General features: G+C 37.4%; 1 protein-coding gene and 1 pseudogene across 1 annotated transcript in view; one reads left to right on the top strand and one right to left on the bottom strand.

Annotated features, from left to right (window-relative positions):
• RGS17 (regulator of G protein signaling 17) overlaps positions 1–19,495 on the top strand; it is a 97,489-nt gene extending 77,994 nt beyond the window's left edge. Inside the window, exons 4-5 of the mRNA XM_036249002.1 lie at positions 991–1,225; positions 18,466–19,495. Coding sequence (XP_036104895.1) covers positions 991–1,225; positions 18,466–18,654 — 424 coding nt within the window. The 3' untranslated portion in view covers positions 18,655–19,495. The remainder of the gene's footprint in view (positions 1–990; positions 1,226–18,465) is intronic.
• LOC118621641 lies at positions 17,444–17,797 on the bottom strand (annotated as a pseudogene).
• Positions 19,496–19,870: the final 375 nt, after the last annotated feature.

Here is a 19,870-nt window from a genome sequence, read left to right as displayed (position 1 = left end):
GTCTGCTGCTCGTTGGCTCCAAAGCAGTGGGTCATTAGTCAGTGCAGCTGGTCCTGAGTCATTTGTCTGGTTTTGCTGCATTTCTGGGCCTGGAGCTGAAACACAACTGAGGCCAAACCACGTGACCAGAGATAAGCTAAGGGAGGAAAGGTTTCCCTGGGGGTGAGGTTCTTGTTTTTCCAGTTTTGACCCCAGCTAGGCATCTGGGACTTTCTGCCCTGGTGAGTTTCTGTACCTGGCCCATGGTCCTTGCTCTGCTCACGTTTGTCTAACTGCCTGTGACAAGGGCACTGTGCTTTGTAACGTTGGTAACTCCATTCATGGGCAACAATTCACTTCTAAGACGGGGGGCAGAAGTAGGTTTACAATTGTGAGTACACAAAACACGAAGTTTATTCTTATATTCTTATTTATTAATTATTGCATTATTTTCCCACATGAACAACCATAAACTTACTTTTTGCCCCACCCTCAATTTAATAGAATAACTATTAAAGTTTAGGAAAATATGTGACAAGTGTACACAATGTAATTTAGATCCAGTGATAAATGCAAAAAAAAAAAGCTACCAGAGATGAAAAGAGAAACTGTGTCTTATGGCTTGAAAATGAAAAATGTACATCAGATGCAAACAAATTCAGTTTGCCTTTCAAACAATGACTGTTTCTATCAATTTGCATTATATTAAGGTTTGAACATTTCCCATCTTCATTAGGAATTTATGATGACCATGTGCGTAGTGTGTATAGCTCTGCTATTTGAACCCTGGGCTCCCTGATATGCAGCTCGTACCTAAAACTCGTTTTTGTCAGGACCCAGAAGTAACTAACCTAGTCCTGGCAGATTATTTGCCAGATCGGCCCGAACTGATGAGCGGTGACCACTAGATGGCAGCAATTGAATAGCGTTTCTATCTGTTCGTCCCCCTACCTGAACTAGCATTCCTAGGTCCATGTTGCCTTTGATGACCGGCCCATTCTTTCTCGGCAGCCAAAACCCCACCACAGAAGAAGTCTTGTCCTGGTCTCAAAATTTTGACAAGATGATGAAGGCCCCAGCAGGAAGAAATCTTTTCAGAGAGTTCCTCCGAACAGAATACAGTGAAGAGAACCTCCTTTTCTGGCTTGCCTGCGAAGACTTAAAGAAAGAGCAGAACAAAAAAGTCATTGAAGAAAAGGCCAGAACGATATATGACGATTACATTTCGATACTGTCACCAAAAGAGGTAAAAAAAAACAACAACTGGAAAATATTGATATGGGCTTCCTAAGACCAAGGATGAACCCAAAGGCACTTGTGTCCAAACTGGGTAATGCATGGGGTGTGGACAGGCTAGGAGGCTTCTCTGGGGAGAACAGGTGGACCCCGTTGTAAGGCTCTACCTGAGTAGGTGTCTGAAGGCTAGGTTTCCCCACTGTGCTTTCGTCATCATCTCTGGCTGAATCTGTGGTAGTCTACCTGCTTCTCAGAACTAACATTAGGAAGCCTGTTAAACATACAATTTGCTATGACTTGAACTAAAATGGAAAAGAGTTTACTTTGGGGCAGTGTTTCTCAAACTGTGATCCCCAGATCACCTGTTTGAGATTCACCAGGAGCATTTGTTTGAAAAGCAAATTCTTGTGGCCTACCCAGGACTTCTGAATCAGACATTTTTTAAATAGAGCCCAGAGATCCGCATTTTTAATAAGATTTCCACATACATACGAGTTTGGAAACCTCTGGTATAGGGGCTCAAAAAAAATCCCCCAAAAAAACAAACAAAAAAAAGTTTGCTGATGCTTATGATACAATTTTTACAGAACTGAAGAATGAGCCTTTATGATCCATTAATATTTTTGCGGAGAGAAGGGTAGGGTAATTATTTTACTTATTCTAGTTTTGCTGTTGCGGAAAGTGCAAACTATTTTTCCCATTGCCAGAACGTACCTGATAAATAAGGAATATTTCAAGCAACCAAATTAACACTTTTCCATTCACTTTTTAAAAATTAATTTGCTCCCAAGAAATGTTCCAGCTGTTTGAGTTAAAAGCTGTTGGTAGGGGAGGGGTTAATAGTCTCTCTGCTCAGGCCTCTGGAGTGCTAGGTTCCAGAGGTGTTTTCAAGCATCTGAACTCGCAGGTTCCTGGAATGCCTTCTCTTCTCCGCACCACCCTTTTTTTGTCTCCTAAACACTGTGGTTTTTACCTGTGCATTAAAATGTCCTGGCCTGGTACTTTCCTGCTCCCAGAGTTCAGCCTTCACACACACCCCTCTCTTGTGTGCAGACATTTATGAAGTCCCTCAGAAACAGGCCGTGCTCATCTGTGCCTCATCCAACACTTGATGGGTCCCAACTGCCTTATTTCTTGCCTTGAAATCTGTACAGTGGATTAGTGTCTACTTTAGCAGCCTCTATGTTCGAAAGCCTATATAAATTATTTCACCTCTAATGAGGTATACCTAAATAATTGATTTTTTAAATTAGATTTTAAGTGCCATTGGTACTCCAGAGTACTCCATTCATATTGGCTCTTAAAAATGAGAAAACTTAAATTGGATACAAAAAGTTGTTTCATTTTTTTTAATTTCCTGTATTGACATTAGAAAGGTATTCATAGCAACAAGATGGAGAGAAGCTTTTCTGTAGCCTTAATATACTTATTACTGATGCCTTTGTATTTCTAACACCATTATACTTCTACATCCTAAAAATCCATTCTTCAGCCTTCTGGTCTATCTAGAACCTTAGCATTTAAACAATTCTACTTGGATTTTATTAGCACATTAACTTTTTTTCATTTTTATTTAAATATTGCGTTACATGGCAAATATATTAAATAATTCAAATGTGTCCAGACATGCTTCTCTTGACCATAATTATACATAATACAGAGTTTGGGGAAGTTTAGCTAGTCCATTTCTCTGCCCAAAAATGTAATATGTATCATCTTAAAATGATGATTGTCTAGGTTATCTAGTTCATTCTTTTGTACTATTTTGGTATCATCTTAAAATAATGACTATTCCTTTTAAAAATAAAGTTAGTAGAAAGAACAAGTATGTTCCATATTAAGTACATGTAGTTTCTTTATTTCAGTCAACATTTTCTAATTTTTAGCTTTATATGGGAAACACTTTTGCTTTATCGTCACAGCTCCTGATTTCCAAATGTCACTGATTAATGGAACTTTGTAAAATACTTAATTTTCACAAAATTACTTCTTCTTTGGGCCACAGTTTAGAGCTATCATAGTTATTGAAAGATAAACTATTGGATTTTATTCTGTTAGTGAAAGTAATGTAGTTTTGTGTTAGCCTATTTTCTTGACTTTGAACATGAGTTTCACCCAGCAGTCATTAAAATAATATTTCCTGATCACAAACACAATCTTTGCTGAATTAAATAGATTAATATTTAGTATAATAGCGATATTTATTTTCTCCTTAATTAAAAAATTTTTTTTTCTTTTTTGATTTCAAAGAGGAGGAAAGAGGGAGAGAGAGATAGAAATATCAATGAGAGAAAACATCGATTGGCCACCTCCTGCATGCCCCCTACAGGGGATTGGGCCCACACACAACCTGGGCATGTGCCCTGACCGGGAATCAAACCAGTGACCTCTTGGTGTATGGGTCCATGCTCAACCACTGAGCAACACCGGCTGGGCTCCTTTATTTAAACATCTATAATTAGGCCATTACCCACTCTCTGATATCCTGAAAATACTAAAAGGGAGAGACAGAGACAGATGAAATACAAATTTTTATCATTGTTACTTGTAAATATGCTGACTTGTAAACCACATGACACAAAATCTAAATTTTGGACTGTATGAAGTACCTTTGTTTAGCCAACTGACTGCTTTCCTATCAACAGAGTAATTATGCAGGGTTTGGCAAAAGTACGTTTACAATTGTGAGTACAGGAAACATAGTTTATTCTTGTATTATTAATTTTTTAATTATTGTAAACCTACTTTATAAATTACTGTAAACCTACTTTTACCCAGCTCTGTATTTGATTATTGTTTAGCAGTAAAAACAAATAATCTCAAAGTAAGGATTTGCAATTATAAAAGGCAATTGTTAAAAACTTATATTTTTCAGCAAGGTGTAGATATATTTACTCTTGAACCACGTCACATGACTTGATTTACTGATACATTTGCAGTATGGCATGCACTTCATTAGCTATCCCAGAGCCCTTTTCAAACTTTTATATCTGGCTGACCCTTCTATGAAAAAATTTGTCGATTTCTAATCAGCCTCAATACATTACCCACTGTCTGACAATACTGAGTTACCACCCTTCAGATTTTGTTTTCCAACCCTGGAGAGAACACATGTCACATCAAGACAGCCCTGACTGAACAGTAGGAAGAGCCCTGAACTCATACGCAGGTACACAGGATTCTAGTCCTGGCTCTATTTCAGCCTCATTGTGTGACCTGGGATCAGTTAGTTCCCTAAATTCAGAAGGGGCACAGAGAATAGTAAACCAAACTGGGAATGGCAGCTGTAAGGCCCTTGTGCCACTACTTTATTCTTCCTCCCAATTGACATGCTTAATAAATCATAGTCCCCCTTACTGTGGTCTCCAGGTTCAACCTCAGAATCTCAGTGTGGTACTCAAAGCAGCTACTATAAACCAAGCGGGTTGGAATCGTTTCTCATTTGGGGGCTAGTCTTTCTACCTCTGAAATTCTGTAACTGTTTCTCCTTACTCCAGATATTTTTAAAGAACGTGAACATCTGAATCACTTATAAAGTGGTAATGAGTAAATACTAAAAATTATCGGGATTTTATTCTTAACTAGAAACTCACTTTTCTTTATTAAACTTTCATTTTACCTTAAATTATTTGAGTTATCATGTTTCTCTTTGTTCAATGTAGAGAAAGTCTACACTCTTAAAATTATTTTTATGTATATAATTTATTTACTACGTGAAGCCAGAACTCTGGAAATTGCATTTCATTGTTTATTTTAAAAGCATGATTTATGTCTTTTTAATAATTTAAGCATTATGTTATTAAATAGATGTTTGCAATCAGGGGGCAATATAATTTCCATTTCTTGGTATAGTATACATTTTGAGAGGGGAAGGGCCAAATTTTAAATGAGAAATGAAAACCTAAAAATAAATTTCAAAATAGCATTTCTAAAGTAAATTTTCTTTTTTATGCAATGCCTCAGAGAAAAAACAAAGGGAGGTAAGGCAGGAGTTTAAGACCAACAGTCGCCTTGCTGCACGCAGCAGACGCTGTTGGCAGCTTACATTGATTAAATATTGAAGACAAACCCAACACAACAAAGAACTTTAATTTTAAAAAGTCTGTTTAAAAGGTATGATGAACTATAAACAGCGTTGAGTTATTGAACAAAGAAATAATTATAAATCCTGTAACAAATGTAAGACTTTCATCTGAATTGATGAAAATGATATGTGTGCAGTTATCTACAAACTTTCTGGGTGGCGGCACTGTCTGTAAGCAGGGCGGTCATCTGGCCCTGCCACTTACCTTCCATATGACACTAAGCAGCTCCCTCCAGTGCTCTGTGGACTGAGCTTCCTTGTTTCATGAAGTGATAGTATGGGATCTAAAACCTACTACATCTGCCTGGCCAGTTGGCATGTCGGCTTGCGGACCAGAGAGTCCCAGGTTTGGTTCCCGCTAGGGGCACGTACCAAAAAAATAAAATAATAAAATAAAACCTACTAAAACTGTGACTTTTGGGTTCTACCATGTGATGATTTTTATAGTAATAGAAATTGTTTGCTTCTTCTGATTTCACCCCAAATTTCCAGTTGCTATCTGGGAGGAAAAAAGCAATACACCTATTTAAACACCTGAATTATCTAAAAATAATGCATATGTGATAGACATGTGGATTCTGTGTGTACACATACTTTCCTTTTCAAGAAAAACTATGTGAATTCAGAACTTTCAATAATTTACATCAATTTTTAGAAACAGAGTTCACTTGACTGTATTTTCTTGGATTCATTTCTTTGTACATGCTTGTTATTGTTCAAAAAATACTTTTTGAGTATTTCCTATGAGCTAGGTAGTAGACCAGATGTTTGGGACATGATGGTGGACAACAACAACATTGGCCTATCCCTTATGTAGCTTACATTTTTGAAAGACAGACAGATCATGTCAAAAACAAGTAACTAAAAATTGTGATGCACATTATGACGGAGGTAAACATTGAATGATGTAGTTTAGAATAGGGGTAGTCAGGTAAGGTCACTCTGATTAGATAAAATGCAACTTGATATAAAGTCTACAAACATGGGTTTGATCAAACAGTTGTCATCATACTTATGATCAGTTATTGTAATTCCCTTACATTGGACTTAAACTTTGTAGTTGGTGAAATGGTCTTACTATATAATTACAGTATGAGTCTCAAAATAATCCTTTAGCCACTGAGACAGCAAAGGAAACTTTTCCCAAGAGAGTAGTAAAATGGACTGTGCAAGGACATTAGAATTATACTCTTGTAGAGAGAGAACATAAGCCCAAGTTTTCCTGATTCCAAATGTCGTGCTCTTCCAACTACAATATGCTGATTAGTTATTCCACGGTCTAGTACTTTCTTCATGACACTACTATAGATTTCTGTGAACCCCACCTTAAAACTTGAGGCAAAATGAGGAATAGCAACCTTAACGACATGCCTGAACTAGCAAGATAAACTGTACCATCATTTTGACCCTAGCAAGAAACTATACCATCATTTTTATCCTACCAATGATCTTTGTTCCAAGAACAAAATACCAACAATCAGTCTTATTTGCATTTTATGATTGTTTTCAGTAGAAATAATCAACATAAAATATGACTAAAAGTCCACATGGTAAAAATTTCTTAAAACTGATGGGAGAACCAGATATTCTTTAGATCTATAAAATTTAACATGAGAAAACCAAATTTAGTTAAAATTAAAAAGAACATCTCCAGTGGCAGAAGCTATAATTGGTCAAATTTAACGTGGACTTATAAAGAAAAAATAAAAATAATCTATCAGTAATTTACTTAGAAAAGAATTCTAAATAAAACAACTTCAGTGAAATTAAAAATAAAAATGCAACAAATGGGGTTTAATCTTAATCATGATATGCAAAAAATTATCCAAGGAATTAACGTAATTTACTTAAAGAAGGGTTTCTATAAGGAAAAAAAGACTTGCAGTGAAAATTCATCGTTATTAGTGTAATTCTGCCAAAAATTTGTCCAATTTTCCATTGCATGTTAAAGGCTAGAACAGAAAGGCAGCACCAAAACTTGGTGTGCTCCCTTTTGGCAATAATCATCTATCTTAATGTTGGCCTCCACAGGGTAGGACATCTGGTAAAAATAAGCACGGTATATAACTCAGTTCGACCCACGGTCTCCCAAGCCACACCAGCAAGATTTGTCTTCCTCCTCCCCACTTTCCCTCCACCCTCATGTTGAACCTTTAGCTCTCATTACACTTTCCTCCCAACTAGTTCGTGGGGTTGCCAATGGATATGTTTATATGTGCAAGCCACTTGCTTTTCTTCTTGCCTGTCTCCTCCTCCCTGCGGGAATGAACTCTTCCAGTTCACTGAGGCCCGTCACCAAGTCACTGATGTCCTTTAAAGCTCCAGTTGCCACCTCTCCACACTGCTGTTTCCAGCACTGCTAATAAAACTGCCAGTGACGTGCTGTCTTGTGCCCTGTCCCACAGTAGTTCTTCTCTTTTAAACTCTGCTACTGCTGCACCCGTAACTCTTTCTGCCACGTGGCTGTGAGTCTGTGAGGACTAAGAAGAGAATTTCCATTGCCCAAGGGCTCTCTTGTCTGTGCTACTCAACTTTCTGTTCCTTTAGGATGAGTTCTTTACAGGAAACTTCTCAGTCCCTCCTGCACTGGACCCCACATAAGATGGCCTCATAAGCCATCCAGTCCTGCCTGAATCCTAGGGTGCCGATGGCTCAGCGCCCGTGCTGGGAGCCACCCCCAGTAACCTGTATTATAGATGTTCCACAGTCTGAAGCACAAAGATGCCACAAGATGAAACTATAGATTGTTAGACCCATGGGGTTTATCCTTGTTATTTGACCTCTCTACACTTCTTTTGACTGACCGACAACCTTTTCAAACAAACAACAAGATATTAAGGTAAATATTTTATTTTATTTTACTTTTTCATCATCCTGTATGTATTTATTGAACACTTTTTACACAGACTGCAGTTGGGGGTGGGGCTCATGCAGATTTAGACTTTGCGCCGATCTCAGTGAGTATGTTTAGCCTTTTTTTATTATTGAATTTATTTGGGTGACGTTGGTTAATAAAATTATATAGGTTTCAGGTGTACAATTATATAATACATTATCTGTATATTGTATTGTGTGTTCAACACTCCGAATCAAGTCTCCTTCCATCACCATTTATCCCCCCTATATAATCTTCTACCTCTCCCACGCACCCCCCTTTCCCTCTGGTAATCACTGTGCTATTGTCTATGTCAATGAGTATTTTTGGGGGGGCTTCATCTTCATCTCTTTTCACTCAGCCTGGAAACCCCCATCCCCTCTGACAGCCATCAGTCTGTTTTCTATCTGAGTCTGCTTCTATGTTGTTTGTTAGTCCAATTTGTACATTACATTCCACATATGAGTGAAATCATACGGTACTTGTCTTTCTCTGGCTTATTTCACTTACATTGTGCTATCCAGGTCCATACGTGCTGTGGCAAGAGGTAAGATTTCCTTCTCTTTTGTGGTTGAGTGGTATTCCACTGCGTAAGTGTGCCACAGCGTTTTTATCCACTTAGCTACACATAGGCACTTAGCTACACACTGGGCTGCTTCCAGATCTTGGCTATTGTAAATAATTAGTTTTTTTGGTTTCTTTGGACATATTCCCAGAAGTGGAATTGCCGGGTCATAAGATAGTTCCATTTTAATTATCTGAGGTAACTCCATACTGCTTTCCACCGTGGCTTCACCCATGCGTTCGCACCAACAGTGCACAGGGTTCCCTTCTCTTCACATCCTCGCCGACGCATGTTGTTCGTTGATTTATTGGTGATAGTCATTCTGACAGGTGTGAGGTGATATCACATTATGGTTTTAATTTGCATTTCTCTGATGATTAATGACATTGAGCACGTTTTCATACATCTATTATGTCCTCTTTAGAGAAGTGTCTGTTCAGGTCCTTTGCCCATGTTTTAAGTGTGTTGTTTATGTTTTTAGTGTTGAGTAGTATAAGTTTTTATAAATTTTGGCTATAAACACCTTATCAGATTTATCATTGGTAAATAGGTTCTCCCATTTAGTAGGTTGTCTTTTCATTTTGTTGATTTTTTTTTTTTTTTTTTTTTTGCTGTGTAAAAACTTTTTAGTTTGATGTAGTCCCAATTATTTATTTATTTATTTTTTCATTTGTTTCCTTTGGCTAAGGACATGTATCTGAAAAAAAGTCTTCATGAGAAAAGTCTGAGATTTTATTGCCTTTGTTTTTTTCTAGGATTGCTATGGTTTTGAGTCTTACATTAAGTCTTTAATCCATTTTGAGTTTATTCTTGTGTGTGGTGTAAGAAGTTAGTCTAATTTCATTTATTTGCATGTATCTGTCCAATTTTCCCAGCACCATTTATTGAATAGACTGTCTTAACCTCATATCATGTTCTTGCCTCCTTTTTCAAATATTAATTGACAATAAAGGCATAGGTTTATTTTTAAATTCTCTATTCTGTTCCATTGATCTATGTGTCTTTTTTTATGCCAATATCTTGCTGTTTTGTTTACCATGGGTTTGTATCAGGCAGCATGATTTCTCCAACTTCATTCTTCGTCCTTAAGAATACTGTGGCTATTCAGGTTCTTTTGTGGTTCCAAATAAATTTTTGGAATATTTGTTCTAGTTCTGAAAAATATGTCTTTGTTATCTTGGTAGGATTTGTGTTGAATCTATAGATTACATTGGATAGTATGGACATTTTAATTATGTCAATTTTTTCTATTCATGAACACAGTATATGCTTCAACTTATTTGTATATTCTTCAATTTTTTTTCCCTCAGTGTCTTGTATTTTTCTTAGTACAGGTCTTTTACATCCTTGGTTAAATTTATTTCTGTGTGTTTTATTATTTTTAAAGCAATTGTGAATAGGATTGTTTTCTTAGTTTTTTTTTTTCTGATAGTTTATTATTGGTGTATAAAAATGCAACTGATTTATGGATGTTTATTTTGTATCCTGCTACTTTACTGAATTCATTTATCAGCTCTAGTAGTTTATGGGTAGAATCTTTACTTCTTCCTTGCCAAGTTGGATGCCTTTTATTTCTTCTTTTTTGTGATTGCTATGGCTAGGACTTCCAGTGCTATGTTGAATAAGAATGGGGAAAGAGGGCATCTCACTCCTGTTTCCTCCTGATCTTAAGGGAAACCCTGTTAGTTTTTGCCCACTGAGTATGATGTTGGCTGTGGGTTTGTGATATATGGCTTTTTTTTATATTGAGGTATATTCTCTCTATTTCCACTTTGTTGAGAGTGGAATGGGTGCTGGATTTTGTCAAGTGGTTTTCTATATCTATTGATACGATCATGTAATATTTATCCTTGATTTTGTTTATGTGGTATAATATGTTTATTGATTTATGAATATTGTAGCAGCCTTGCATCCCCAGAATAAATCCCATTTGATAATGGTATATGATCTTTTTGGTGTATTGCTGGATCTGGTTGGCTAATATTTTGTTGAGGATTTAAGCATCTATGTTCATCAGGGATATTGGCCTATAATTTTCTTTCTGTGTAGTACCTTTATCTGGTTTTGGAATTAGGATAATGCTGACCTTGTAAAATGAGCTTGGGACTCTTCCTTTCTCTTGAATAATGTGTCATAGTTTAAAAACAATAGGTGGTAGTCCTTCTTTGAAAGTTTGGTAAAATTCACCTGTGAAGCATTTTATTTGTTGGGAGTTTTTAATTACTGCTTCAATTTTATTAGTTGCAGTCTTCCTATTCAGATTTTCTGATTCTTCCTGATCCAGTTTTGGAAGATTGTATGTTTCTAGGAATTTATCCATTTCTTCCAGATTGTCCAATTTGTTGGCATGTGGTTGTTCATAATATTTTCTTATAATCCTTTATATTTATTTGGTGTCAGTTGTTAATTTTCTCTTTCATTTTTTATTTTATTTATTTTTTTCTTGATGGTTGTAGTCAGAGGTTTATCAGTCTTGTTTATCTTTTCAAAGAACCAGATCTTGATTTCATTGATCTTTTGTTTTGTTTTTAGACTCTATTTTATTTATTTCTGCTCTGATCTTCATTATTTCCTTTCTTCTGCTCACATAGGGTTTTATTTGCTGTTCTTTTTCTAGTTTTTTGGTTCTTGTATTCTTATTTTTATTTGCTTCAAGGTATTATTTGATTTCTTCCTTGATATCATTGTTAACCCATTTCTTATTTAGTAATATGTTATTTAGACTCCATGTCTTTGGGTGTTTTTTCAGTTTTCTCTTGTAATTGATTTTTAGTTTCCTACCATTATGATCAGAGAAGATGCTTAATATGATTTCAATCTTCTTAAATTTATTGAGACTTGTTTGTATTTTAACATGTGGTCTATCCTAAAAAATGTTTCATGTGCACTTGAAAAGAATGTATATTCTGTTGCTCTGGGGTGAAATGCTCTGAAGATATCAGTTAAATCCATTTGATCTAGTGTGTCATTTAAGTCTGCTGTCTCCTTGTTGATTTTCTATCTGAAAGATCTATCCATTGATGTCAATGGGTGTTAAAATTCCCAGCTATGACTGTATGACGGTCAATGTCTTCTTTTATGTCCATCAAGATTTTCTTTATATATTTGGGTACTCCTATGTTGAGTACCAAAATGTTACAAGGATTGTACCCTCTTGTTGTATTGCTCCCTTTATCATTATGTAGTGTCCTCATTTGACTCTTACTATAGCCTTTGTTTTAAAGTCTATTTTGTCAGATATAAGTATTGCTACCCCAGCTTTTTACCCTATCCATTTGCAGCAAATATCTTTTTCCATCCCTTTTCTTTTTGTCTGTGTATATTTTTCATTCTGAGGTGGGCTTCTTGTAGTCAGCATACATGTGGGTCTTATTTCTTATCCGTTTAGCTATCCTGTGTCTTTTTATTGAAGCATTTAATCCACTTACATTTAAAGTGATTATTGATAGATATGTATTTATTGCCATTATATCCTTTTAACTATGTTCCTCTAGGTTTTTTTTCTTTTTTCTTCTTCCTCCTCCTTCTCCTCCTCCTCCTCCTCCTCCTCCTTCTTCTTCTTTTCATCCTCGTCCGAGGACATTTTTCCATTTTTTGTTCAGATAGAGTGGGAGGGAGAGGGGGGGGAGAGAGAGAGAGGAAGGGAGAGAGAGAGAGAAAGAGAGCTAAACATCAATTTGAAAGGGACACATCAAGTGCCTGCCTCCCACACAACCCAACCAGGGCCAGGGACAAGCTACAACCGAGGTACGTGCCCTTAGTGGGAATCAAACCCAGGTCTCTCTGGACTGCAGGCCAATGCTCTAACCACTGAGCCAAACCAGCCAGGGCCCTACTTCTTTTTCTTAAAGAAGACTCTTTAACATTTGTAGTAATACTGGTTTGGTGGTAACAAACTCTTGTAGCTTTTTGTTGTTTAGAAAGCTCTTTATTTCTCCTTCAATTTTAAATGATAGCTTTGCTGGGTAAAGCCTTAGTTGTAGATCTGTGTTTTTCATCACTTTGAATATTTTGCCAATCCTTTCTGGTCTGAAATGTTTCTGTCGAGAAACCAGCTGACAGTCTTATGGGAGCTCCCTTGTAGGTAATGAACTGTCTTTCTCTTGTGCCTTTTAAGATTCTCTCTTTGCCCAGCTGGTGTGGCTCAGTGGATTGAGCATCAATGCATGCATCAAGAGGTTGCTGGTTCCATTCCTGGTCAGGGCACATGCCTGGGTTGCAGGCTCAATCCCCAGTTGGGGGTGTGCAGGGAGCTGCTAATAAATGTTTCATCAATGTTTCTATCTCTCTTTTTTTTCTCTCCTTTCTCTCTCTCTAAAAATCAATAAAAACATATTTAAAAATTTTTAGTATTCTCTTTTTGTCTTTAACCATTGCCATTTTAATTATAATGTGTCTTGATATGGGGCACTTTGAGTTCATCTCTTCTGGGACTCTCTGAGCTTGTTGGACTTGTGTATCTTATCCCTTCACCAGGATAGGGATCTTTTCAGTCATTATTTCTTCAAATCAGTTCTTGATCCCTTGCTCTCTCACTCTCCTTCTGGTATCCCTATGATGCAGATGTTGTTATGTTTCATATTGTCTCAGTGGTGCCTTAAAGTATTCTTTTTTAAAATTTTTGCTGCTCTGATTGGGTGTTTTCTACTACCTTGTTTTCCAACTCACTGATTCAGTCCTCTACTTCATCCAACTTACTGTTTATTCTTTCTAGTGTATTCTTCATTTCAAATATTGTATTCTTCACTTCTGACTTGTTCTCTTTTATGGTTTCTTCATCCCACCTACCCCTTATTTCTTCTATTATAGTCTTCCCTTAAGATATTGTATTCTTCATTTCTGACTGGTTCTTTTTTTATGGTTTTATGACTTTTTCATGCTTTTGCAGTTCTTGCTAAGTTCCTTGAGCATTCTTATAACCAATTTTTTATTTTATATCTGGTAAATTTTTTGCCTCCATTTCATTTAGCTGTTTTTCAGAAGATTTTTCCTGTTATTTCATTTAGGGCATGTTTCTTTGTCTCCCCATTTTGGCTGCCTCTCTATGTTTGTTTCTGTGTATTGGGTAGATTTGTTATAACTCCCAGTCTTGATAGGGTGGCCTTATGTAGTTGTTGTTTTATGGGACCCAGTGGCACATTCTTCTTGATCACCTGAGCTGGGTACTCCAAGAATGTCTCTTGTGTGGATTACATGGGGACTGCCTGTTGTGAATGAGTCTTGATTGCTATTGGCCCATTCATGCATGGAGTCCACCTTCATGCTGGCTGACTATGAGAATCAACCTCAACCACAGTGTACAAGCTGCTGTGTAGGTGATGACCACCCAAAGTGGAGTTCACTTCAGCAGGGTCTGGTGCCTGCTGAGATTTCCCTTTGGATATGCCACTTGTGAAGCTAATTGGATTTGGCTCTGACATTATCTGAAGCTGGCCACTGGGTGTATTGGTTCTGGGGCCTTTAGGGAGGAACTCTGGTGCAGGCCCATATCAGACCCTGCCAGTAACTGGCCCTGTGCAATCTGTTTGCAACTACAAAGTGATCCACAGTTTGTGCCTGCCTCTACTGGTTATACCAAATATCCCAGGGTATACCAAATCTAGCCTCCATCCTCTGGGTGCTCACCTCTATAGTGCGGCATGATCTAAAGGACTTGCCAAGGCCAGGCCAGGCCATGCCAGCAGAGTTTATCAGGCTTATATAGACCAAGATTTGGCCATGTGAAGGGAGGCTCTGTACTGGTCAGGCTTGCTGGGGGAAAATGACCTCATCCTAGAGCCACACAGCTTTGTCCCAGAGTCTGCCAGGAGCCCAATCTCAGCAGGGTGGGGCCACTGGAAGTCATGAGGATGGAACTAGTGGATCTCTCATGAGGGGGAGGACTCAGTTAGACCTGGGGTAAGGTATGGGGGGGCCCTTCCCAAAGCTACACAACTCAGTCTGTGCCAGATTCTGGCCAGACTTCTCCAGGATGGAGCCACCATGAGTTGGGAGGGTGGAGCCAACAAAACCCAGAGAGTGGGAATAGCAGGTCTACCAAGAGGGGGAGGTGCCAGTCTAGTTCATGGATAAGCGGGAAGAATGGCCCTGCTCCAAAGCTATACTACTCGGTCACTGACACCCCCTGAGTCTGCCCAGACCTCTACATCCTTGCCCAGGCATCTGAGTCCTTAGCAGGGTACAAGCTTCACAGAGTGGGGCAATAGGAATTCCAGAGGGTGGGGCCATTGCATTCCCCTAGGTTGGTGTCATATGAAGGGGAGTGCTCCACCCAAGAAAGGGAACATCTGAGTTGTGGGAGGGTGACTCAGCACAGGTTTCCTGGTCGCTGTCCCTTCAGATCTCTTCCCAGAGCCACAAACCCCTGTCGGTCTTCTCACAACTCTAGTTCACTCTGCCCTCCCTCTGCTGGAGCCCAGGGTGAGTGGCTGTGAACAATATTTTGTGTGTTGCTCCTTTAAGAGGGCACCTGAGTTTCTAGCAGACTCCCATCTCTCCCTGGCAGACAGAATCCCTTCAATTTTCAGTCAGATATTATGTGGTGCCTCTTTCTGGCCCTGGTGCTCTGGGTTGGGGAGCCTGGCTTGGGGCTGGGACCCGTGTTTCTCAGGGGGAACCTTTGCAGCTGAGATATCCCTCAGAAATATTTTTTAAAGGGAAATAGGAAATGTGCTTTTGTTACAGATTACTAAAGGTTGAATGGTACTACTTGATCTATGGTATTTCACTACTGTTTTTAATTTGAAAAAACAAACCAAAAATTTACAATGGGGACTCAAGATATTTAGCAAATCAAGTTACTTTATTTCTGTCTTAAGATAATTAATATGATTAAAGCTATTGAAAAACTGTTATACTATATTCAATTATGTTATTATTTAAGAAATAAATGACCTTTCTTTATCACTAATCTAACATTTCTTTCTCCATTGAAACAAAAAGTTCTCAAGTTTGAAAGTAAAAGCAACATTCATAAAAACAGTGGAGTGCATTTGCTAAGACTTCACCTTATTATAACATCACATTACACAATAAGATCAACTAGTTTAAACTCCCATGTCAACGTTTTCCTTGAGTAGCAACACAAATATTTTTAAATGAAAAACTGAGAAAAAAAATCTGTATCTTTTATTACTTTGTACTTGATGATGATCTTATATGACAATTACAGTGAGAATAAAATTGAAATGACCTAATTACAGAACACTTTAAAAAAAATAATACCTGACAAAGAATATATAGTTCAGCCAAGAGATGTTTAATTTTTTTTCTATATACAAGTTGGTTTAACTAAACCACAGAAATTTAGTCTGGATCACTGTTTCCTACCAAAGCCTCCGGTAGCAGCCATCCCCAGGGTGTATCAATCAACCCCATTCCACATGGACCACAGAGCTCAGGAACCTGGGGACACCAGGTGGAATATGAGTAGTCCATCACTGGGACTGTTTCAGACCCCAGGCGTAATTGAAACAGTGGGTGGAACAAGAATCCAGAACCAAAAAAAGCTTTTGCAAAATGACTGTGATGAAACATTTAGGTATAAATAATATGAAAGGTATGTATAGACTTGAATACATCATGAGACAGATAACTATGGATCAGGGTACCCTAGTCCATGTAAAACAGTGAGCACTGAGGAAACCAATTAGGACTCAGTGATGATTTGCCTTTTGCAGGGTTTTGCTAACATGCCATTTTAGGGCAGAGCTTAGTTCTGTTCCCCAAAGATGTTCTTATTGCTGTTTATTTTTTTCTACTCCCCTTACCAAGATGCTCTACCAGTTCCAACACGATTAACATTTAGAGAGGAAAAAAGATAATTGAATCACTTGCAGAATTTCTGTATACTTTTCAAATAACATTATATAGATTAATGAGTGTTCTAAATACCTATTTACATTTCTCCTTTCAACGATTCCAATTTAAGCAATCATTCTGCTTAATCTTTTTTGAACACTCAACTATTACTTTGTATTACTATGCTTAAGTTACCTAGAAAGGGCAACAAAACAGTTCAGCCCCATTTCAGGAAAAGTTTCCAATCAAGACTAATTACGTAGTGACAAATAACAAGGAATGGTGACACCTTTGGGTCAAGACTGACAAGGAAGAATGGGCTCTGATGCTATGATTCATCTCCAAAAAGAATATGGTACAATGGCCAGCACCAGCCATACTAACACTGAACCTTTAGTGCTGGTCACAAATTTGGGTCTCTTCTCTGAAGCTAGCAAATCAAGTGAAGTAATTGGGTCAAAAAAGTTTTTATATGAAGTTTTCAAAATCATTCTATTGACACATTTGCCTTTCAAAATGTACATGAAACATAGTTTTCTCCTCTAATAACCCAGATTTTTTTTCCCTCAGATAGCCCATCATGTAGCTACAGATAGACTATTCTACCTTGAGATGTAAAAGTAGGGGAAAAAATTAACAGCGTCTGCATAAGATTCTCTACACACTGTTGTTGGATGGAAAATAGAAAATTTAAAAAGGAAAGAAAGAGAAAGGGAGGGAGGGAGGGAGGGAGGGAGGGAGGAAGAGACGGAGGGGGGGGGGGGAAGGTCCTGTCTTAGATTCTCATAACCTTTTGGTTTGCGGTTCATAAATTCGATTCTGATGCTAAGGTGGCAGTGTATGTAAGTAGATTTTTGTTTTCAGTGAACGAGACCTGGGCAAAGATGACGTTCTCTCTTTTTCTTCAAGAGTTATCAGATGGTACATGCTCCTCAAAAGCCTCACTCTCTCAAACTAGAGCACATTCCAGGATCACACAGCCTTCTTTATTACACTGGCTGTCTTCAGTGGCAAACTAGTAGATCCATTCCAGTTTGCCACTGAGGTTTTTACATGTGGCAGCCAGTGAGCATGACCTTGTCTTGAACTTGACTGGACTGCAGGTTAACTACCTAAGAAACTTGTTAAAAAGAACTGCTTTGCCAGTGGTGCCTGGAAACTGACGGGGGATGTGTTCTGAGCAGCTGGTCAGAATCACATTGCACTTGCCTGAGAAAACATGAGTACCACCGATAGGATCGAGGAAAATCCTGCCCATTTTTTAGTTGAAGTTCTAAAAACTGGTGTTACTTTAGGTTTTCTGTCTGTTAAGGAGACCTCAAGTGGCTGTAATATCTGTGGCTGCGAAATCTGTGGCTGCTTCTGCTTAACCTTTATTACAGAGATCTTGGGATGCATTCCGATACGATGACTATATAATTTCCCATGTCTTGCCAAGTAGACCTAAGACACGAAGATGCCTGCTCTAGTTCTGCTCTATTAGGAACTCCCATAATCCTGGTTTCCTACTTTTCACAAAGTAGGGCTTGTTGGGATATGAAACTGTCAGCATTTGATACACGTTAATTTTTTCTAGAGAACTACTCTCTGCAAAATTTTTACCTTGCTCCATAAAGAGGGTCACCCCAGTTGTTACATAATAGGAGGAGGTAAAGTCATATTCTCCCTAGGGAATTCGCTGGTACCTCAACAATAAATAGAAATTGTCAAAAACTATTCTTTTGGTTGTTGTTTGTTTTTGTTTAATTCAACTTTTGAAGGAGAAAAGTGTGCAAGGTTATATAATCTCTAAAAAGATAACCTCACGATTTAGGTAGTTGTATTTACTCTTTGGAATTTCTCTGAAATGTCATGAACCTATAGTTATTTAATTGAGACATTTTGAAAAAAATATTATTTAATGTATCTGCTCTTATTTCTTTTTAGGTCAGTCTCGATTCTCGAGTTAGAGAGGTGATCAATAGAAATCTGTTGGATCCCAATCCTCACATGTATGAAGATGCCCAACTTCAGATATATACCTTAATGCACAGAGATTCTTTTCCAAGGTTTTTGAACTCTCAGATTTATAAGTCATTTGTTGAAAGTACTGCCAGCTCTACTTCTGAATCTTAATTTTCATTAAAAAAACATCACTTTGGAGGGCTGGGATGGGAAATAGAAGTAATGAAATAACACCAGAAACGGAGTCCCTGGAGAACTACGGTTTAGCAATTCCTCAGGCTACTGTGAAATAAAACCATATGGTCTTGTCTCCATTTTTATCAAGGTTATCCATGGTTAACTTTGGAGGAAATACCACATACAACAATGAATTGCCAAATTAAGTTTGTTTTATTCAACACTCATTCTATTTGCAAGCAAACTGTATTTGTAGTCCTATGAACAGTCTCCTAGTGTATTTCCAGAGACTGCATGTGCAAAGTAAAACTGCTTCATCTGCCAAGTAGTTGTTGTGATATTTAATCCAGTGGCATAACTTCTATCTGTATTTAAGGACTTTTGTGCAATATGGTCTTACAAAAAAAATTGCCAAAAAGTTGGCTGTGGTTTGCGTTTTTAAATATAATCTAAGACAGAAAAAGCCAATTTTTAAATTGTAACACAATGACATTCAACATGCTATATACTGTGTTTCATACACTAATTTTGAAGCCAATATATCTGTACATGAAAAAAAAGAGCTATTTATCTCTGTTTGTTGGAAAATGTTACTGGGGGATTCCTCTGGTTGTACACTGCCAAAACTGTGGCATTTTTATTACAGAGGAATTTGTCGTGTAAAAAATCACTAGACAAAAAGAGGAAAAAATAAGCACAAAATCATTTGAAGAAATTCTATCTCCATGAAAAATCAAAGAGTGATTGTTTTTAACTGTAACAGAAGAAAATTAATCTATGTATATATCACATGTCCAATACTGTAATTAATTTATTAAAGACTGGCTCTCCAGTTCCAAAACAGTTGTGTAATGTATGTACTTTAGTAAGAAAAAAATAATAAGCTTGATAACTTAGTTTTGGAATATAAAGAAAGAATTTAATAAAGGAATGCCTACATGTAGCATCATAAAAAATGTTGATGAAAAGCATCGTTCCCTGTGGCATATTTTCCTTGAAAATGAAATCCAGTGAAAAGCTGTTTTTAACCAAGACAAGTTTTATAAGGGTTATGAAGAAGATAATTCTCTATTTCAGACCTTACCTGTTTTCACATAGTATCTTAAGAATTGCTTATTTTTCAAATGTTGAAACCAAACTATTTAATTCTCATCCATAATTGAAAGGCAGTGCAGTGCTCAAATCTCTTAGCTGCCATATTATTTTTTAA

The sequence above is a fragment of the Molossus molossus genome, unplaced genomic scaffold (genome assembly GCF_014108415.1).
Source record: "Molossus molossus isolate mMolMol1 unplaced genomic scaffold, mMolMol1.p scaffold_m16_p_8, whole genome shotgun sequence".
Lineage (NCBI taxonomy): Eukaryota > Metazoa > Chordata > Mammalia > Chiroptera > Molossidae > Molossus > Molossus molossus.
This window is presented reverse-complemented; position numbering and strand designations above follow the sequence as displayed.